At 42.9% G+C, this 21,458-nt stretch overlaps 1 protein-coding gene across 1 annotated transcript; it reads left to right on the top strand.

Annotated features, from left to right (window-relative positions):
• Positions 1-739: 739 nt before the first annotated feature.
• On the top strand, positions 740-13,458 carry ABRACL (ABRA C-terminal like). The gene is made up of 3 exons (XM_032408298.1): positions 740-1,225; positions 6,971-7,037; positions 12,871-13,458. Exons 2-3 carry the CDS (start codon positions 6,977-6,979, stop codon positions 13,053-13,055), a joined length of 246 nt encoding a protein of 81 aa, XP_032264189.1. The 5' UTR covers positions 740-1,225; positions 6,971-6,976; the 3' UTR covers positions 13,056-13,458.
• Positions 13,459-21,458: the final 8,000 nt, after the last annotated feature.

Genomic DNA, 21,458 nt, shown 5'->3' with positions numbered 1-21,458 from the left:
GAGTTTGCTTCTACCATTTCTGCCCCCACCCACCTTCTACTTCATCCCAGGGGCTTTCTGCTTACTCCAGTGTTTTGCTTTCGGGAGGCCCATTTTCTCTACTCCAGCCTCAAGCCCTCTCTCAGCTTCAGCCTTTCTATGGAATAGCTCGTTCTTTGCTCTCCCCTTTCAATTTCCAAGGGAGAATCTGATTGGCTTACTTAATTATCAGAGTCCCTATTTGGTGAGGATTGTTTGCTCCAGGTCACCTTCTAGGATGATGGCCAGTTTATGGATTGTGTGCTCTTGGGTCACATGATCACATGATCTAATCAGCCATTGGGGGGGCATGGGGGGCGGTGGGGGGTGCTTTTTTGGGTTATTTGTGCAACCTTTGCCTTAGGAATAGTTTGGGTCATTTCAGCAGAGCCCCAGTTTCCTTTTTATAAGGGATTCTGGGTATAGCAAGCATCTCTCTTTCTCTCTTTGGCGCGCGAGTAAAACACACACTGAGTAAAACAACAGTGACTAAAATAAAGGGAATATAAATACATCGATTGAACTATGCAGTTAAATGTAGGAAATAATGAATGAAGAAAAGAAGAAAGATTCACTCAGGATCAAGTACTAGCACTGTCCTAGTAAAATTTCTTTGCAATAGAACAAGTTGGATTTTAAGAATGCTCCCCCCCCCCCCCCCCCCCCCCCCCCACCCCCGCCCATCTGACTATGCTGCTGCCATGTTCGTAGTTTTCTGGAGACCCCGCTCCTGGCATACAGAACCAATGTTACGTTCCTTCTAGATCCCAGCAGTCATCACATTGCGGGCGCTTTATTTCTTACGTTAGGAGAGAGATCCTGGCAGGAAATCTATGCCCAGGATCAGATGCGGGGGTTGGGGATCATCGGCACCGAGTGGCGTAGGGGAAAGGTGGCAGCAATCGAAGTTCGAGTCCGTATTCCTAGAAGCCTCGGGCGCCCGGCCACCTGTCTGGAGTCTGCCCCCTTCCCGGGCATTTCCTCCGGGGAGTTTCCTCCTCATAGGCTTGTCCCTGGGAGTGTGGGCGGCCCCTTTCTCGAGCGCTTAAACTCTTACCTCCCACCCCCCTCCTCCTCACCAGCCTTTCTCTTCTGCCTCGGTCACTTCCTTCCTCAGTCTCTTCCTCCTCGGTGTGTTGAAGAAGATAACCGGGTCCGGCCCGACGCTGCACCAGCTTTTCCTTGGAAAAGAAAAAGAGGCGGATAGGTGAGTGGGTCTCTCGGGAAGGTGACAGGCAGGTATAAAGGATGGACGGAGGTGTCCGGTGGAGGCCAGGCGGACGGGCGATCAGGGGCTGCGGGTGGGGAGATGGGGCCGGGAGGGGCCGAGGCGCGTGGAGATTGTGCTTGGAACTGGGCTGAGACCCGGCGCGGGGGACCGGGTGGGCGCGCCCCCACGCCCCCGCTTCCCCGCCGACTTCCGCATCGGCTCACGTGACACGGTGCCGGCCCGGGGCGGCGGGGAAGCGGGCTGCGGCGCGAAGGTTCCCTCCGCGGTGCGGCTCGTCGGCTTTGCACTTGCAGGCGGCGCGGGGGCGCGTTCTGCAGAGCCGGGCGGGGAAGGGCCGGGAACGAGGGGAGAGGCTGCCCCGAGGACTGCGGTGGCCCCCGCGCCGGGGACTCTGCGGCGCCGGCGGTGGGGTGCGGCTCCCTACGCTCCAGACCGTGGGGGTGGAGGGCGGGGGTGGTGAGAGACACGAGGGGCTCGGGGAGCCCCGGGCGGGGTCCGTTTCCGTCGCCCGGCTGGGGCGCTGGCTTTCGCGGCTCGCCGGGGCGCACCGGCCACCGGGGAGCGCGGGCGGGCGGCTCTGGCGCGGGACTGGCAGAGACAAAGGCTTCCGGGACGCGGCCCTTCCCTCGGGGGCTACCCTGGAGCCCGCCGTGCGGCCCCGGCCCCCCCGAGTCCCGCGCTCCCCAATCCTGCACTGGTGCGGGTGGTGACCGTGTGATGGCCTGCAAGGGACAGGAGCTTGGGACCCCTTCCGGGCCAGCTCCCAAACTTGGAGCAGGGATGACCAAATATGGAGCGTGTGCGCGCGAGCGGGCAGGCAGGAAGGAACTCAAGTCATCCCTTGACCCACACAGCTGCTAGTCAGGGATTGCGAAGGACCGCTGAAAAACGTGGCCAGCCCGGGGGGTGGATGTAGGGCTGGCTGCTGATTCCCAGGCGTTCCCACTCCAGCAGGCTTTATTCCTCGAACATTAGGATATCTCCATGTATTGTCTCTAAACTTAAACAAAACAAAACAGAAACTATAAAAAGGCCCTTTAATATATTCTCAAGTGTATATTGATGGTGGAGCATTTCGGCATACGGCCCAATCCTCCGACTTTCCGCTTTCTTTGTGATTCCCACGCACAATGCCTAATTAGATTCTGACACAGTTAGAGGACCCGACTAGCATCTGCCACCGCCTTGCCTTGAGCTCCCACAGAAAATCTCTTTCTTCCCCTTCACACTTGCTCTGCTGATGGCCTCTCTTCATTGTTCTTGATCTTGCTGCTTACTCCGGTCCCAGCCTTCTGTCCTTATAGAATGTCATGGGCCTCAAGGATTGTGTAACAACGAGTATTCCCCCACTTTGTCCCCGCTAAATAATAAAATAAATAAATAAATCATGCCAAATTTTGTGTGCTAGCAATAGTTCCTAAGGCTGTTGTTTTCCTACTTGTAGGGGTCTGGGCAGGGAGCCTTTCTTGCTTTGTAAGTGTTCTGCCTTAGTACATACTCAGCATGTAATATTCCAAACAAACACAACTCACTATTATATTTAGCACAATTTGCATAATGACCGGGAAGAAGATGAAGAGGAAAAGAAAAAAATAGAATGATGTTGTAGAAACAGCATTTAATTGTGGGGAGTCCCTCTGAGCTAGTTTCATCATCCATAAAATGGTTTTTTTTTAAAGATTTTATTTATTTATTTTACAGAGAGCAAGAGCACAAGTGGGGGAGCAGCAGGCTCCTGGCTGAGCAAGGAGTCCCATGTGGGGCTCGATCCCAGGACCCTGAGATCATGACCTGAGCTGAAGGCAGACGCTTAACTGACTGAGCCACCCAGGCGCCCCGCCCCTTTTTAAAAGATTTTTATTTATACATTTGAGAGAGAGAGAGAGCACAGGTGGGGGGCGGGGGTGGAGGTAGAGGGGCTGAGGGAGAAGCAGACTCCCCGCTGAGCAGGGAGCCCAATGTGGGGCTCCATCCCAGGACCCTGGGATCATGACCTGAGCTGAAGGCAGACGCTTAACCAACTGAGCCACCCGGTGCCCCTATAAAATGGGTTTAAATAATACATACTTTGCAAGGTTTCTTAGGACATAGATAAGGAGTCTCGTGTGTAATTAATTATAAAGAAATGCCAGTTGCCTTCCTTTCTTTAAATTGGATCTCCATACATCTGCTTAATATGATGCAGGTATTCACACTACTTAATAGTGGGATTTCCTCTTTGAGTCTCATTATTAAAGAAGAGCTAGGTCTGAAGTGTGCTGCTGATTGTGGGGAGGGCAGTGTTGAAGAGATAAGTGTTCAGAGTGGGAGGAAATCAGAAAACCTGAGAATTGGTGAGGACCATAGTCCCCTTGGACATTTCATTCTCCCTTCCGTTTAGGCTAGTTTCCTCACTAACCCTCACAGATCCATACTACTTGCATCAGTGTTGTCAGTAACAGGTGCAAACTTTATTCATTGTTAGAGAGTTTTGACTGTTAGGAAATTTTTTTCTTACATGGCTCCCAAATCTGCCTATTTCATCTATCTATCCTACCCAATAAAGCAGCATGAAACAACACTATCACATAAATACATAAAAGAAACTTTAATGTTAAAAAATGGTCGCAGGTCTTCTCTAGGCTGACTTTATGGATCAAGATTCGTTAGAGTACAAGTGACAGAAACTCAATCAAACCAGCAGAAGCAAAACCAGGAAAGATTGATTGGTTCATGCAACTGGAAAGTCCAGGTTCGTATATAGGCTCAGTGATCGTAACATGCCTGGGCTTTTCTTAATGTCAACATTATTCCTGACAGGCTGTTTTCACATGGTCACAGTTTACATTAGGGGCTCTAAACTTACATCTTAGAACCTAGTGGGAGAGTGTTGTTTTACTGATCTGGCAAAATCCCTGGGCTGAATCTCATTGTTTAGGATGGGATTACTGACCTTATGCCCCAGATCAATTATTCTGGCTCTGACCCACTCCTGGGCTTTAGGGTGAGGCTCTACCGAATTCCATTGGTTTAGAACAAGGAAGGAAAAACGGGACCCAAACAAAAATTAGACTGCTCTAGCTGGAATGGGGAATGGGTGCTAGGTAGGTAAAAATGACTGCTGTCCACCACACTAACATCTCCAGGGTTTTTTCTACCATTATTTTCATGGCCTATCTTTCTGTTGTATCTTCTGATTATATATTAACTTTTTAGCATCGCTCAAATTATCTCGAATTGAATATAATGTTATAGATATAATTTCACCAACACAAAGCTCTCAATATTTGGAAACTATAATTTTTGATACTGAATTTTATGTAGATGCATTAACCCAAGATGTTGCATTTTATTGCAATAAACACTTTTTTTTTTTGGTGCAAAAAGGTGGTTTTATTAAAGCACGGGGACGGGACACATGGGCAGAAAGAGCGACTGCTGCAATAGACACTTTTTTTTTTTTTTAAGATTTTACTTATTTATTTGACAGAGAGAGACACAGCGAGAGAGGGAACACAAGCAGGGGGAGTGGGAGAGGGAGAAGCAGGCTTCCTGCGGAGCGGGGAGCCTGATGTGGGGCTCGATCGCAGGATCCTGGAATCATGACCTGAGCTGAAGGCAGACGCTTAACGACTGAGCCACCCAGGCGCCCCGCAATAGACACTTCTTAAATGATAATATTCACACAAATGATGTAGCAGGTAGTAGTGGTGCTTTTAGTTATGAGCTGATAGAAAACCTGGGGTACCAATCAATATCACTTAAACATAGATTTCATTCTTGTTTTTCAAAGTTACCAGGAATTAGTTACAATCTGTCTGGATACAATTGTTTCTTCCAAATCGTCACTCCAAAGTAAACCATTCATACAACCCCACTTTTTTAGTCCCTTCTTTGTTTGGAAAACAGACTGAATTGATGCATAATCTGCCAGTGGCCCCTGCTTTCTCTCATGTTCTGTTTTCCCTGAGTTCCTGCCTTCTTAAAGAAACTCTCTTTACTGCCTTTACTTCTTTGACCCTGCATGGTTGGAGTTCTCTCCTCCACAACCACCTGCTCTTTCCCTATTTCTTGCCCCCCCCCTTCTGTAGGTGTTTGCCACGTCCCTTTACCTCGCTTTTCTGTCTCTGAACACTCTTGCTCCAAATCAGCAACTCCATGGTGACAGTTTCCACAGGCGGTGTTTCATTCCCCTTCATGCCCTTGTCCTTTCAGTTTGAACCCAGTATTTATTGAGCTGGTACTCTTGGTGCCAGGTGGCACCCAGCAGTGAACATGACAGTCAGATTCCTGCATCGAGGGTCTTTACCATCTTGTGGTGAAAGTCAAGAAACTGGTAACTCCAGCCATCTGAAATGGAGAGGGTGCACAACGCTATGGGGGAGGGCTCCTCCACCAGGGTTTCAGGGAAGGCTTCCTGGAGGTAGTCATATCTAAGCCGGGACTGGATGTGTGGGAGTTAGCTGCGAGAAAGAGGAATAGCAATAGTCTGGGTCAAAGACACAGTATGTGTGAAGGTTGGAGGTGGGAGAGCCAGGGGCGTTTGAGGAATAGAAAGAAGCTCCATGTAGCTGCAGCCCAGAGTTCAAGGGTGGAGGGTGGAGGAGGCTATGATGGTGTGCGGGACCCAGGCTGGAGAAGACCTAGTGAACCAAAGTAGGTCTCACAGCTCCTGTTAGTCCTGGCCTCTTCCTTATCTGAGATGAATGGTCCTTGCCACCAGCTCTCCACTGGACACTGCCCAGGGAAGGACCCGATGCCCTGCGTGTGACCCACAGGCATCATCGCACCTAACAATATTAAAATTGCCCTGTATTGATCTGCTTTCCCCACTAGACTGCAGGCTCTGGGAGGGTTGGGAGTGTGTTCCTTTATCTTGGTACTCCAGCTTCTAGCTTAGAGCCTGCCTCAAATGTGCCCGTGCTTTTTCTCCTTTGCTTCTGTGCTTTTGCACGCACTCTTCCCCACTCATAGAGCACCCTTTGCCAACTGTCTCCCTGGTCCACATCTCTCCAGTGACCTCTACAAAGTCTTTGGTGGCTTCCTCCTTTAAGGTCCCATAATGCCTTGGACCCACCACTCAAAGAATGCTGTTACATTGCCATTATTCATTCTAGGTCTTTCTCTGCTTCTGGACAGTGAGTTTCCTGAGGGCAGGTCCTGTGTCACTCACCTTTGTGTTTTTGGTGCAGAGCAGAGCATCATGAGGATGGGCTTAGAGTTTAATAGTGGGTGCTGCATTCTCTCCACTCTCCTATGTAGTATAAGAGTGGGGTCAACACAAAGGGGCAATTATAAAGACAGAGGGGAAGTAGAGGTACTCCGGTGTCATGTACATCACACAAGTATTTTTAGGAAGAGGGATGTGGTAAATTAACAATGACAAATGCAACATGGGGAGAAAAAAGAGGGGTGCCTGGGTGGCTCAGTTGGTTAAGTGGCTGCCTTTGGCTCAGGTCATGATCACAGGGTCCTGGGATCGAGCCCCACATCGGGCTTGCTGCTCAGCGGAGAACCTGATTCTCCCTCTCCCTCTGCCTGCCGCTCCCCCTGCTTGTGCTCTCTCACTCTCTTTCTCTGTCAAATAAATAAATAAAATCTTAAAAAAAAAAAAAAGAAAGAAAAGAAAGAAAGAAAGAAAGAGAAAGAAAGAGAAAGAAAGAAAGGGCCCTTGGATTTGGCAAGATGTGCTTAGTGGGATATAGAAATGGTAATAATATAGCATTTTTTTTTCTCCCTCAGGCAGCAATGAACGTGGATCATGAAATTAACCTCTTAGTGGAGGAAATTCATCGTCTAGGTTCAAAAAGTAAGTATTCTAACACAGCCACAGTATTCTGAGTTTACCTCAGAGCAGGTAGGACCAGCTTTTTTGGTAGAAGCCTAGGAAGGGGTCACCCAGGACTTCAGGACATAGTTATAGCAGCTCTGCCCTCAGCCATAGAGTGATTTCTGGAGACAAAGCCTTTGGGGTATGGTGATTCTGATGCAAGGAATGTTGAGATATTCCATCATCCCTTTAATAGAAAGAAAATTACTGTGCTTCTTTAATCTGGCTGCATTAAATGGTGATTGAATCATGTTCAAATTTTTATTTGTCACAGTATTAAAATTCATTTCTTCTGCTTTATCTTGCCACCATCTTACAAACTTCCAAATGACTAGGGACTCAAATTGTCTTTATTTTCTCCAAATTCTTAAGTTTTGTATAACCAGGTATTTATGTACATGTAACTAAAAGAAACCATATCCTTTACATAGTGTTTTTTTAAAGATTTATTTTATTTTTTTAAAGACCTTATTTATTTATTTGACACAGAGAGAGAGAGAGAACACAAGTAGGCAGAGTGGCAGGCAGAGGGAGAGGGAGAAGCAGATTCCCCACTGAGCAGGGAGCCCGATGTGGGGCTCGATCCCAGGACCCTAGGATCATGACCTGAGCTGAAGGCAGATGCTTAACCGACTGGGCCACCCAGGTGCCCGTGATTTATTTTAGAGAGGGGGGAGAGAGAGAGAGAGTGCACAAGCTGGGGAAGGGACAGAGGGAGAGAATCTCAAGCAGACTCCCCGCTGTGCACGGAGCTGAACTCGGGACTTGATCCCATGACCCTGAGATCATGATCTGAGCTGAAATCAAGAGTCGGACACTTAACTGACTGAGCCATGTAGGCGCCCCTACGTGTTTTTTTTTTAAATCAGCTTTTTCTTCAGCAACATATAAGCAGCTACTGTGAAATTAGTGCCATGTGAAATTGGTAGTATTAGTGTCCTTTTCCAAGTTGTAATGAAAGTAACTATTATGTTTTAGCTTTAGGTATTTGTACATCTCAGATAAGATATACAGGAGTTCAGGAACATTCTGAAAATTGTAAGAGCACTAGACATATTCAGCAACAACTAGGATAATGGAACTCAAAGTTTTAAAATTACATCATATAAAAAAATTAAATAAAATTACATCATTGTAAGTGAAAAACAGCTTTAAAAAGTACCTCGTAAGAGTTGTTTTGTCATTATAGCTTGAATTTTCTTACTTACAGCTCAGTCTGCTTTTGAATCACAAATCACTTGAAATAAGACGTACTTGGAAAATTCCATTGAGCCATTAGTATCAAATGTCCCCTGTACTAGTTCTCCATTGTTGTTGTGAATCTTTTCTTTTTTTTTTTTTTTTTAAGATTTTATTTATTTGAGAGAGAGAGAGAGAAAGCGCATGAGCATAAGCAGGGAGAGGGAGAAGCAGACTCCCCACCGAGCAGAGCCCGATGCAGGGACTCGATCCCAGGACCCTGGGGGATCATGATCTGAGCGAGAGGCAGATGTCGAACTGACTGAACCACCCAGGCACCCTGTGAATCTTATTTTCAGTAGTGAAAGAAAGCCGTGTTCCTCATTTCTACCTTTCCAATTTCTTTGGAGCTCCATGAGGTCATGCTCTTGAGAGTAGTACTATTGTTTAGATTGTTAAAGATATTAAGGATGTATTTCAAATGATCTGTAGGATTTTCCTCTCTCCTAGATCTGTCTCCATGTTAGCCTAGTGTTTATTGGTCAGATTCAATTGCATTTAAAATTCTGACCTTTACCCTAGAACAGTTATTATTCTACTTGCACTTCAGAATTAGCAGCTTTACAAACTAGAAGACTACACAGTAATTACCATAATTTCTGTAAGGATGAAACGTTTTGAACTTTGCAGCTTCCCTAAGCCTCCTTCATTTACCTGTTCGTGGAAATAAATGACTTCTTGAGCTGGAAAGCATCTATGGAGATAGGTTATCTATGGACAGATTATGTTTAATTATGTAAGTTGTATCTGGGATAATTTTGTAAATTATGATTTAGGTGAATCATTTTTAGACTAATCTAAATATAATGTATTAGGTGAAGCTGGAAATTGACAAATTTAGTTTTATCTACTTCTTTTATTTTTTCGCTGAATTTTTACTTAATTCTAGTTAGTTAACCTATTTACTATTTCTTTTAAAATGAAATTCTTTAAAGTCTTTCATTTTTCATCCAGTGGAAAAAAAATAAGTGGATAAAGATTATTTGGAGATTTAAATTCTTTCATTCAACAAATATTTCTTGAGTGCTGTCTTTGTGCTCAAGTGCTGGACATATGAAAATAAACAAAATTCCATCTCAGCCCCTGTGGGCCTCTTTAGGTAGCAGGAAGACAGACAAATGAGCTAGAAGCACGTATGGGGAAGTAGTTAAGAGCATGGGCTCTGGAGTCAGGCTCTCTAGGAATGAATCCCAGCTCCCCTGCCACTTACTGTGTGACCTTGGGCACATTACTAACCATTTTTATGCCTTGGTTTCCTTATTTGGATAATAATACTCTATTTCAATGATTCGAAGACACTTTTTTCCCCAAGCTTTAACATCTCTAAAATAAGAATGCGTTTTATAACCCATGTTGTGCTATAATTAAATTGGCAGTTTAATTGGAACATAAAATAATGGTGCTTCTTGAAATGAATTGTGCCTTATCTTCCATGAAATAAGGATTAAGGGAGTTTTAATTACTATAAAATGCATTGAACAGTTCTAGGAGCATAGCGAGGACTCAATACATATTAACTATTATTACTGTAATTGATGGTGAGTGCTTTGATATATACTTAATTTTATAAGAAGTTATTAACTTGACTGAGGGAATCACAGAGCACTTCTCAGAAAAGGTGACATTTGAGCCCATTCTTGAAGAAAAAGAATTAGCTAGAGAAAGGGCTCTGGGATGCTGGGCAGATGGCTCAACATGGGCAAAACTGCCAGGGCAGGTTCTCTCATGTCACCTTGGGTAACAGCAAGTCGTTTGATTTTGACTGGATCAAAAGGTGCATAGAACGATATGGCAGGAGACCAGGCAAGAGAGGAGTGCAAGGGCCAGAGGATGAAGGGTCTTATCTGGAACGCCAAGGGCATCACTATTTGAAGGTGGTAGGGAGCCACTGAAAGATTGGAGTAGAAGAGTATCAATCAGGGGCGCCTTGCTGGCTTAGTCTGTGGAGCATGTGACTCTTGATCTCGGGGTCGTGAGTTCAAGCCCCAACTTGGGGGTAGAGTTTATTTAAAAAAAAAAAAAAAGAGTATCAGACAGATTTGCATCTTAAAGGTTTCTTTCACATATTTTATTCCGCACCAATATGGAGGATGTATTGGGGGACAAAAATGCAGAAAGGGAGGATGGCAAGGAGTCTTACAGTTATCCGCATGAGAATCAGTTCCAGCCTAAACCAATAAATTAATTGTCCATGGAGAAGAGGCTAGAGCAACAGAAGATACAAAGGAAATGGAATCACTTATGAGATTGAGGAGGAGTGGGCAGAACTCCAAGATTATATCCAGGTTTCTGCCTTTTGTGCCTTTAAAAAACGTAACCTGGGGACACCTGGGTGGCTCAGTTGGTTGAGCATCCAACTCTCGGTTTTGGCTCAGATCATGATTTCATGGGTCGTGGGATCAAGCCCCATTTCTGGCTCTGCACTCAGCAGGGAGTCTGCGTGAAGATTCTCTCCCTCTGCCCCTCCCCCCACTCTCTCTCTCTCTCAAATTAAAATAAGTCTTTTTAAAAAAATGAAAAGCTCTAGGGCGCCTGGGTGGCTTAGTTGGTTAAGCGACTGCCTTCGGCTCAGGTCATGATCCCAGAGTCCTGGGATCGAGTCCCGCATTGGGTTCCCGGCTCAGCAGGGAGCCTGCTTCTCCCTCTGACACTCTCCCCTCTCATGCTGTTTCTCACTCTCTCTCTCTCTCAAATAAATAAATAAAATCTTAAAAAAAAAAAAAAAAAGAAAAGCTCCATATTACACTCCTTTTAAAAGCCAGCACCAGTGCTGCCTCCTTCTGGAAGTCTTCCCTTCCCATTCTAGCCCAGAGTCATCTTACCCTTCTCCAAACTGTAGGATGTCCTGTCTTGGCTACTTACTAGACATCCAGTCACGTACTGCTTTGTCCTATTGCTTTATTTATTATGTGTATATTTCTTACTTCCTCGTGGGAACTGAAGCCATTTCTTTGAAACTAGAAAGTGATTCTATCCTTCCCTCTACTTGCCCAGCACAGAGCTGCACTCACAGTAGGAATATACTAAGACTCAGGTTAGAAGTTCTCATGGGAACTCAAGAACCCTTGACCAAGGAATAGTCCCCCTCACTGTGATGGCCATGTCCTTGAGAGCAGGCGCAGCTATCGGAGGGGAGAATGTGGAGCAGTGCTGAAGGAAGGGAGTCAGGAGTTTAGCAGGTAGGTCAAAGCAATCAACCAACAATGGGGAGGTGTTTCATATTATTCTTATCTCCAAGTTTCCAGTTGATTGATTTTTAATCAAAGATCCACCTTTTGTTTATCTTATTTTTTTAAAAAAGACTTACTTTTTATAGCAGTTTTAGAACACAATAAAATTGAGGAGAAAGTACAGAGATTTCCTGTATACCTGCTATCCCCACACCACACCTGCACAGCCTCCCCCATTGTCAACATCCCCCAGTGGAATTGCACTTTTATTACAATTAATCATCTACATGGACATATCATCAACCACAGTTCATAGTTTATAGTTCACGCTTAGTGTTGTACATTCTGTGGGATTGGATAATATTTAATGACATGTATCAATCATTATAGTATCATACAGAGTATACTCACTGCTCTAAAAATCCTCTATGTTCTGCCTATTCATCTCTCCCCTACCCCAACCCCTGAAACCCACTGATCTTTTTATTTAGTTTTATCTTTTTCCATAGTTTTGCTTTTTCCAGAATGTCCTATGGTTGGAATCATACAGCACATAGCCTTTTCAGATTGCCTTATTTTTCTTAGTAATACATATTTAAGGTTCCACCATATCTTTTCGTAGCTTGATGGTTCATTTCTTTTTAGGGATTACCTTAATTTTTAACATCTATATTAAAAACTGGTCTCCAATCTGTATAATCTAGGGATCTGGTAAATACAAATAACTTCATTTTTAAGGTCACCAGTCCCTCCCTGGGGCTCTGAGTGTGTTTAGAACACACTTAGAGAAACACTGCTCCCGACCCAAACTTTTTCTTATATTTGTTATTTTTTTATTGATTCAACAACACCACAAATAAAAAATCAAAATGTAGGGGTACCTGGGTGGCTCAATCAGTTAAGTGTCCGCTTCTTGGTTTCAGCTCAGGTCATGGTCTCAGAGTCCTGGGATGGAGCCCCACTTCTTTGGCTCTGCATTCAGCAGGTAGTCTGCTGAAGGATTCTCTCCCTCTGCCTCTCCTCCCACTCATGCGTGGGCGCAGCATGCACACACACTCTCTCTCACTCAAATTGATAAATAAATCTTTAAAAAAAAAATCAAAATGTAGCCAGAGGGGAATTGGTCCACAGTAATAACACTGTAACACATTCACTTTTTGTAAGTGGGTTTTAGTTCACTCCTAGTCTTTGTCCAGATGATCCTAAGGCTAGGAGGTGTACAGCACATGGTATTATTTCATCACTTTTGGGTCTGGCAAGAGATGACATTGAATTTATGAGTGTGAACTGTTAAATTGTAATCTTGGTTAACTTATAGTTAGATGCTTTTTAAAGATTACATAAATCTACCATATATGGGGGCAAGACTTTGCATTGGGTAACATTGTATTTTCTCAAATTAGATGCTGATGGGAAGTTAAGCGTAAAATTTGGGGTCCTCTTCCGAGACGACAAATGTGCCAACCTCTTTGAAGCATTGGTGGGAACTCTCAAAGCTGCAAAACGAAGAAAGATTGTTACGTACCCAGGAGAGCTACTTTTGCAAGGTGTTCATGATGATGTGGACATTATATTGCTGCAGGATTAATGTGGTTTGCATATCTTTGTTTATTGTTATTTTTTGTTTCTGGTCAACTGGAATATTAAGTCAAGGGACAAACACAAGCATACTTAATGTATTTTTATAGAACTTTGTAAACAAAAGGAGACTCTTATTTTAAAAGTCTGTCTTTTTTTTAATACCTTGAAAGAAAATTTATGTATTACACTGTCAAATAAACAAAACCTATTTTTTTTCCTCAAGAATCTGATTGGAAAAATGTAGGCATTGAGGCTTTTTTGGTAGGGGTGCAAGGGTGTTTCATAAATCATTCTTAGACAATTTCTACAGATATTTGACATTCCATAAAAGCAAGAGGCAAAACTGAAGACCAGCTCCCACAAGGAATATTGTAATGTTTATGTAATAAAAACATGTAACTATGTTAAAATTGTCTGATTGCCTTACTTTGTCACTTAAGATTTATATGCCTCTTAGAAGTTTTTGCATCAAGATTAGATAACTGCAATAAAAGTTATCATAATTTGAAGAAAAAATTTCCTTAAAACTACAGAATTTTAAAAGTAGGGATGTGTTATGATTGGGCCCTATAAAAAAATATTTGGTGTCTGTTATGTGTTTACCACTGAGTTAGGGGACATGCCAAAAGAAATGTGACCTAAAAATTTCACTATCTAATGGGATTAGTTGGGTCCACCTGAAACAATACACAAATGTCTATAGATGCAAGTTGCAGCCTCTGGTACAGAATCGAAAATGATACAGAATCTCAAAGAGGGTAAAATCTGTGAAAACTGTGGTAGTTGGAAAGGTATCATGAAGAGTTAGAATTTGCGTGATTGGAGCTGATTATTCATCAAGGAAAAAGATGGGATGGATCAGGGTGATGACTCAGGCAAGGTTAAGACAGGGGGACACGAATTAGCAAGGCTCACTCTTGTGAAAGGTCGGATTTCAGATTGACAGGAATGTTAGGGAGAGAGGTGATTCAGATTGGATAAATAAGGTGGACCCTGGGGAACCACAGAGAGGAGTCTGAACAGAAATTGGAGCAGGGAAGTTGCATGATGAAGTGATGTTTCGTGAAGGTGGCTCTGGCACTGGGGACTAGGGAAGATTTTAGAGAGCAAAGACACAGTCAGAAAAGTCAGCTAAAACGTTGCTCAAGAATCCATGGGGGTGGGGATAATGGAAAAGCAGAGGAAGGATGGACTCCGAGTGCATTTTTTTTTAATTATGTTATGTTAATCACCATATATTACATCATTAGTTTTTGATGTAGTGTTCCATGATTGTTTGTGTATAACACCCAGTGCTCCATTCAGTATGTGCCCTTTTTAATAGCCATCACCAGGCTAATCCATCCCCCACCCCCCTCCCCTCTAGAACCCTCAGTTTGTTTCTCAGAGCCCATAGTCTCTCATGGTTCGTCTCCCCCACCGATTTCCCCCCCCTTCATTTTTCCCTTCCTACTATATTCTTTTTCGTTTTGTTTTTAACATATAATGTATTATTTGTTTCAGAGGTACAGGTCTGTTATTCATCAGTCTTACACAATTCACAGCACTCATCATAGCACATACCCTCCCCAATGTCTATCACCCAGCCACTTGATCCCTCCCACCCCCCACCACTCCAGCAACCCTGTTTGTTTCCTGAGATTAAGAATTCCTCATATCAGTGAGGTCATATGATACATGTCTTTATCTGATTGACTTATTTCGCTCAGCATAATACCCTCCAGCTCCATCCACGTCATTGCAAATGGCAAGATTTCATTCCTTTTGATGGCTGCATAATATTCCATTGTATATATATATACCACATCTTTATCCATTCATCTGTCGATGGACATCTTAGCTCTTTCCATAGTTTGGCTATTGTGGACATTGCTGCTGTAAACATCAGGGTGCACATACGCTTTCGGATCACTACATTTGTATCTTTGGGGTAAATACCCAGTAGTGCAATTGTTGGGTCGTAGGGCAGCTCTATTTTTAACTTTTTGAGGAACCTCCATACTGTTTTCCAGAGTGGCTGCACCAGCTTGCATTCCCACCAACAGTGTAGGAGGGTTCCCCTTTCTCCACATCCCCGCCAACATCTGTCGTTTCCTGACTTATTAATTTTAGCCATTCTGACGGGTGTGAGGTGGTATCTCATTGAGGTTTTGATTTGGATTTCCCTGATGCCGAGCAATGTTGAGCACTTTTTCATGTGTCTGTTGGTCATTTGGATGTCTTCTCTGGAAAAATGTCTGTTCATGTCTTTTGCCCATTTCTTGATTGGATCATTTGTTCTTTGGCTGTTGAGTTTGATAAGTTCTTTATAGATTTTGGATACTAGCCCTTTATCTGATATGTCATTTGCAAATATCTTCTCCCATTCTGTCGGTTGTCTTTTGGTTTTGTTGACTGTTTCTTTTGCTGTTCAAAAGATTTTATCTTTATGAAGTCCCAATAGTTCATTTTTGCCCTTGCTTCCCTTGCCTTTGGCGATGTTTCTAGGAAGAAGGTGCTGCGGCTGAGGTCGAAGAGGTTGCTGCCTGTGTTCTCCTTTAGGATTTTGATGGACTCCTGTCTCACATTTAGGTCTTTCAACCATTTTGAATCAATTTTTGTGTGTGGTGTAAGGAAATGGTCCAGTTTCATTCTTCTGCATGTGGCTGTCCAATTTTCACAACACCATTTGTTGAAGAGACTGTCTTTTTTCCATTGGACATTCTTTCCTGCTTTGTCGAAGATGAGTTGACCATAGAGATGAGGGTCCATTTCTGGGCTCTCTGTTCTGTTCCATTGATCTATGTGTCTGTTTTTGTGCCAGTACCATACTGTCTTGATGATGACAGCTTTGTAACAGAGCTTGAAGTCTGGAATTGTGATGCCACCAGCTTTGCTTTTCTTTTCAACATTCCTCTGGCTATTCGGGGTCTTTTCTGGTTCTATACAAATTTTAGAATTATTTGTTCCATTTCTTTGAAAAAAGTTGATGGTATTTGATTGCATTAAATGTGTAGATTGCTCTAGGTAGCATTGACATCTTCACAATATTTGTTCTTCCAATCCATGAGCATGGAACGTTTTTCCATTTCTTTGTGTCTTCCTCAATTTCTTTCATGAGTATTTTATAGTTTTCTGAGTACAGATCCTTTGCTCTTTGGTTAGATTTATTCCTAGGTATCTTATGGTTTTGGGTGCAATTGTAAATGGGATTGACTCCTTAATTTCTCTTTCTTCTGTCTTGTTGTTGGTGTATAGGAATGCAACTGATTTCTGTGCATTGATTTTATATCCTGCCACTTTACTGAATTCCTGTATGAGTTCTAGCAGTTTTGGGGTGGAGTCTTTTGGGTTTTCCACATAAAGTATCATATCATCAGCAAAGAGTGAGAGTTTGACTTCTGCTTTGCTGATTTGGATGCCTTTGATTTCTTTTTGTTGTCTGATTGCTGTGGCTAGGACTTCTAATAATATGTTAAATAGCAGTGGTGATAGTGGACAACCCTGCCGTGTTCCTGACCTTAGGGGGAAAGCTCTCAGTTTTTCCCCATTGAGAATGAAACTCGCTGTGGGTTTTTCATAGATGGCTTTTATGATATTGAGGTATGTACCCTCTATCCCTATACTCTGAAGAGTTTTGATTAAGAAAAGATGCTGTACTTTGTCAAATGCTTTTTCTGCATCTATTGAGAGCATCATATGGTTCTTGTTCTTTCATTTATTAATGTATTGTATCACATTGATTGATTTGCGGATGTTGAACCAACCTTGCAGCCCAGGAATAAATCCCACTTGGTCGTGGTGAATAATCCTTTTAATGTACTGTTGGATCCTATTGGCTAGTATTTTGGTGAGAATTTTTGCATCCATGTTCATCAAGGATATTGGTCTGTAATTCTCTTTTTGATGGGGTCTTTGTCTGGTTTGGGGATCAAGGTAATGGTGGCCTCATAAAACGAGTTTGGAAGTTTTCCTTCCATTTCTATTTTTTGGAACAGTTTCAGAAGAATAGGTATGAATTCTTTAAATGTTTGGTAGAATTCCCCTGGGAAGCCATCTGGCCCTAGGCTTTGTTTGTTGGGAGATTTTTGACTACTGCCTCAATTTCCTTAGTGGTTATAGGTCTGTTCAGGTTTTCTATTTCTTCCTCAATCAGTTTTGGTAGTTTATACATCTCCAGGAATGTGTCCATTTCTTCCAGATTATCTAATTTACTGGCATATAGTTGCTCTTAACATGTTCTTACAACTGTTTGTATTTCTTTGGTGTTGGTTGTGATCTCTCCTCTTTCATTCATGATTTTATTTATTTGGGTCACTTCTCTTTTCTTTTTGATAAGTCTGGCCAGGGGTTTATCAATCTTAATTCTTTCAAAGAACCAGCTCCTAGTTTTGTTGATCTGTTCTACTGTTCTTTTGGTTTCTATTTCATTGATTTCTGCTCTGATCTTTATTATTTCTCTTCCCCTGCTGGGTTTAGGCTTTATTTGCTGTTCTTTCTCCAGCTCCTTTAGGTGTAGGGTTAGGTTGTGTATTTGAGACCTTTCTTGTTTCTTGAGAAAGGCTTGTATTGCTGTATAGTTTCCTCTTAGGACTGCCTTTGCTGCTTCCCAAAGACTTTGAACAGTTGTGTTTTCATTTTCATTGGTTTCCATGAATTTTTTAAATTCTTCTTTAATTTCCTGCTTGATCCATTGATTCTTTAGTAGGATGGTCTTTAGCCTCCATGTATTTGAGTTCTTTCCTACTTTCCTCTTGTGATTGAGTTCTAGTTTCAAAGCATTGTAGTCTGAAAATATGCAGGGAATGATCCCAATCTTTTGGTACTGGCTGAGACCTGATTTGTGACCTAGGATGTGATCTATTCTGGAGAACGTTCCATGGGCACTAGAGAAGAATGTATATTCTGTTGCTTTGGGATGGAATGTTCTGAATATATCTGTGAAGTCCATTTGGTCCAGTGTGGCATTTAAAGTCTTTATTTCCTTGTTGATCTTTTGCTTAGATGATCTGTCCATTTCAGTGAGGGGGGTGTTAAAATCCCCTACTATTATTGTATTGTCGATGTGTTTCTTTGCTTTTGTTATTAATTGGCTTATATAATTGGCTGCTCCCATGTTAGGGGCATAGATATTTACAATTGTTAGATCTTCTTGTTGGATAGACCCTTTAAGTATGGTAGAGTGTCCTTCCTCATCTCTTATTATAGTCTTTCATTTAAAATCTAATTTGTCTGATGTAAGGATTGCCACCCCAGCTTTCTTTTGGTGTCCATTAGCATGGTAAATGGTTTTCCACCCCCTCACTTTAAATCTGGAGGTGTCTTTGGGTCTAAAATGAGTCTCTTGCAGACCGCATATTGATGGGTCTTGTTTTTTTTATCCAATCTGATAGCCTGTGTCTTTTGATTGGGGCATTTAGCCCATTTACATTCAGGTAACTATTGAAATATACGAATTTAGTGCCATTGTATTGCTTGTAAGGTGACTGTTACTGTATATTGTCTATGTTCCTTTATGGTCTATGTTACTTTTAGGCTCTCTCTTTGCTTAGAGGTCCCCTTTCAATATTTCTTGTAGGGCTGGTTTTGTGTTTGCAAATTCTTTTAGTTTTTGTTTGTCCTGGAATCTTTTAATCTCTCCTTCTATTTTCAATGACAGCCTAGCTGGATATAGTATTCTTGGCTGCATATTTTTCTCATTTAGTGCTCTGAATATATCATGCCAGTCCTTTCTGGCCTGCCAGGTCTCTGTGGATAGGTCTGCTGCCAATCTAATGTTTTTACCATTGTAGGTTACAGACCTCTTGTCCTGAGCTGCTTTTAGGATTTTCTCTTTGTCTCTGAGACTTGTGAGTTTTACTCTTAGATGTTGGGATGTTGACCTATATTTATTGATTTTGAGGGGGTTTCTCTGTTCCTCCCGGATTTTGATGCCTCTTTCCTTCCCCAGTTTAGGGAAGTTCTCTGCTATAATTTGCTCCAATATACCTTCTGCCCCTCTCTCTCTTTCTTCTTCTTCTGGGATCCCAATTATTCTAATGTTTCATCTTATGGTATCACTTATCTCTTGAATTCTGCCCTTGTGATCCAGTAGTTGTTTCTCTCTCTTTTTCTCAGCTTCTTTATTCTCCATCATTTGGTCTTCCATATCACTAATTCTCTTTTCTGCCTCATTTATCCTAGCAGTTAGAGCCTCCATTTTTGATTGCACCTCATTAATAGCCTTTTTGATTTTGACTTGGTTAGATTTTAGTTCTTTTATTTCTCCAGAGAGGGTTTCTCTAATACCTTCCATGCCTTTCTCAAGCCCAGCTATTATCTTAAAATCGTCATTCTGAACTCTAGTTCTGACATCTTACTAATGTCTGTATTGATTAGGTCCCTGGCAATTGGTACTGCCTCTTGTTCTTTTTTTTTGAGGTGATTTTTTCCATCTTGTCATTTTGTCCAGAGGCCAATAGATGAATGAGAGAACAAAATGCTAACAGGGTAACAACGACCCCAGAAAAATATACACTAAACAAATCAGAAGAGACCTGAAACCAGGCGAAAAGAAAGGGAACGAAAGAAAAAAGAAAAAAAAAGAAAAAGATGAAAAAAAAAGAATATGATCAAATATGATCAGGCTGGTGTGTAGATCAGTGCCACACACTAGATTTTGGGTGTAGTTTGGTCTGTTAGAAGAAAGTGCCTCCCAAAATTTTAAAGAAAGAAAAGCTTATATATGTACAAAAATAATGGTAAATACAATGAAGGGATGGAATATGACTGTAGAGATGAAAATTATAAAAGATTTTATAAAAAGGAATTGATAAGACAGGAAGTTGGTTGAAAAAAAGAAAGAAGAGGAATTAAAAAAAAAAAGGAGAGAATGTGATCAAGCAGGAGACTAGAACAAAGCCATACACTAGAGATTTAGGGTATATTTTGGTCTGCTAGAAGAAACTGTATCCCAAAATTTTAAAGAGAGGACAACTTACATATATATACCAAAAATAAGTTCAACTACTATGAAGGGATAGAACATGACTCTAAAAATGAAAAATAAAAAAGATTAGATTTTTAAAAAAGGGATTGATAAGACACATTGGTTGAAAAATGGAAAAAGAAAAATTCAAAAAAAAAAAAAGAAAAAGAAAAAGAAAAAAAAGAAAATTAAAAAAATTAACTTTGAAAGACTAAAGAATCAGAGGGAAAAAAGTCATGAATTCTATGTGCATAATTCCCCTAGCGCTGGTGTTCTGCCATTCTCATTGATTGGTAAACTTGGTCTTGGCTGGCTGTTCTTGCTGATCTTCGGGGGGAGGGGCCAGTTGCCATGGTTCCCAAATGTCTTTGCCGGAGGCGGAATTGCCCCGCCCTTGCCCAGTCTGGGCTAAGTAATCTGCTTGGGTTTGCTCTCGGGAGCTTTTGTTCCCTGCAAGCTTTCGGTACAGCTTTGGAGGACGAGAGTGAAAATGGCGGCCTCCCGATCTCCGCCCAGAGGAGCCAAGAACTCGGGGCCCTGCTCCTCAGTGAGCCCCCAGAGAAAAGCAGTCAGTCACTCCCGTCTCCCCATCTCTGGCCCCACTCCGTGCTCACCCGGCCTGTGACCGAGCGTTTCTATCTCTGGCACGCGACCCCGTGTGGAGTCTCCAAACCCAGCAGATCCCTGCGGTGCACTCCCACGCCGCTGCTCTGGGGGAGGAAGGGGCGTCTCCCCGGATCTGCCACTTGTTGGGTCCCTGCTGGAGGAGCAGTGGCCCGACTGTGCCGAGGATCACGGTTTATGGCAACCCCGAGCTAAGAGCCCACGCTTCGGCTCCGTCTCTGCAGCCGGCTTCCCCACTCCCATACCTGGGAGCTCTGCCGCACTCAGGCACCCCTGGTCTTTCTGTGACCCCGCTGGTCCTGAGACCACACTGTCCCAGCGAGGGTTCCACCCCCCCCTTAGCCACTGGAGCAACGTCCCTCAGTGGAGCCGACTTCTAAAAGTTCCGATTTTGTGCTCCGGGGCTCTATCACTTGCTGGTAGCAGCTGATGGAGGCCCCCTCCCCTGCCATCTATCTTCCCGAATATCACCTCCATTCACTTCTCCGCATGTCCTACCTTCCAGAAAGTGGTCGCCTTTCTGTTCAGAGAGTTGCTGCTATTCTTTTCTTCGATCTCCTGTTGAGTTCGTAGGTGTTCAGAATGGTTTGATCCCTATCTAGCTGAATTCCTGGGACCAGACGAAATTTAGGTCTCCTACTCCTCCGCCATCTTGCTCCTCCCCAAGTCCATTTTTAAAGAAGCTGAAACTCTCATCAATGCCCTTTCAATTGTGACAAGACCCCAATTCCAACTAGATTAAACAACGATAGTATTCACTGGCACTTCATAGTCATTGCTAACATTTATTGAGCATTTGCTATGCTGATCCTCATATAACCCTGTGAGGTAGGTATTAAT

The sequence above is a fragment of the Phoca vitulina genome, unplaced genomic scaffold, assembly GCF_004348235.1.
Source record: "Phoca vitulina isolate PV1807 unplaced genomic scaffold, GSC_HSeal_1.0 scaffold9, whole genome shotgun sequence".
Taxonomy (NCBI): domain Eukaryota; kingdom Metazoa; phylum Chordata; class Mammalia; order Carnivora; family Phocidae; genus Phoca; species Phoca vitulina.
Note: the sequence above shows the minus strand (reverse complement) of the source record. Positions and strands in the feature narration are given on the sequence as shown.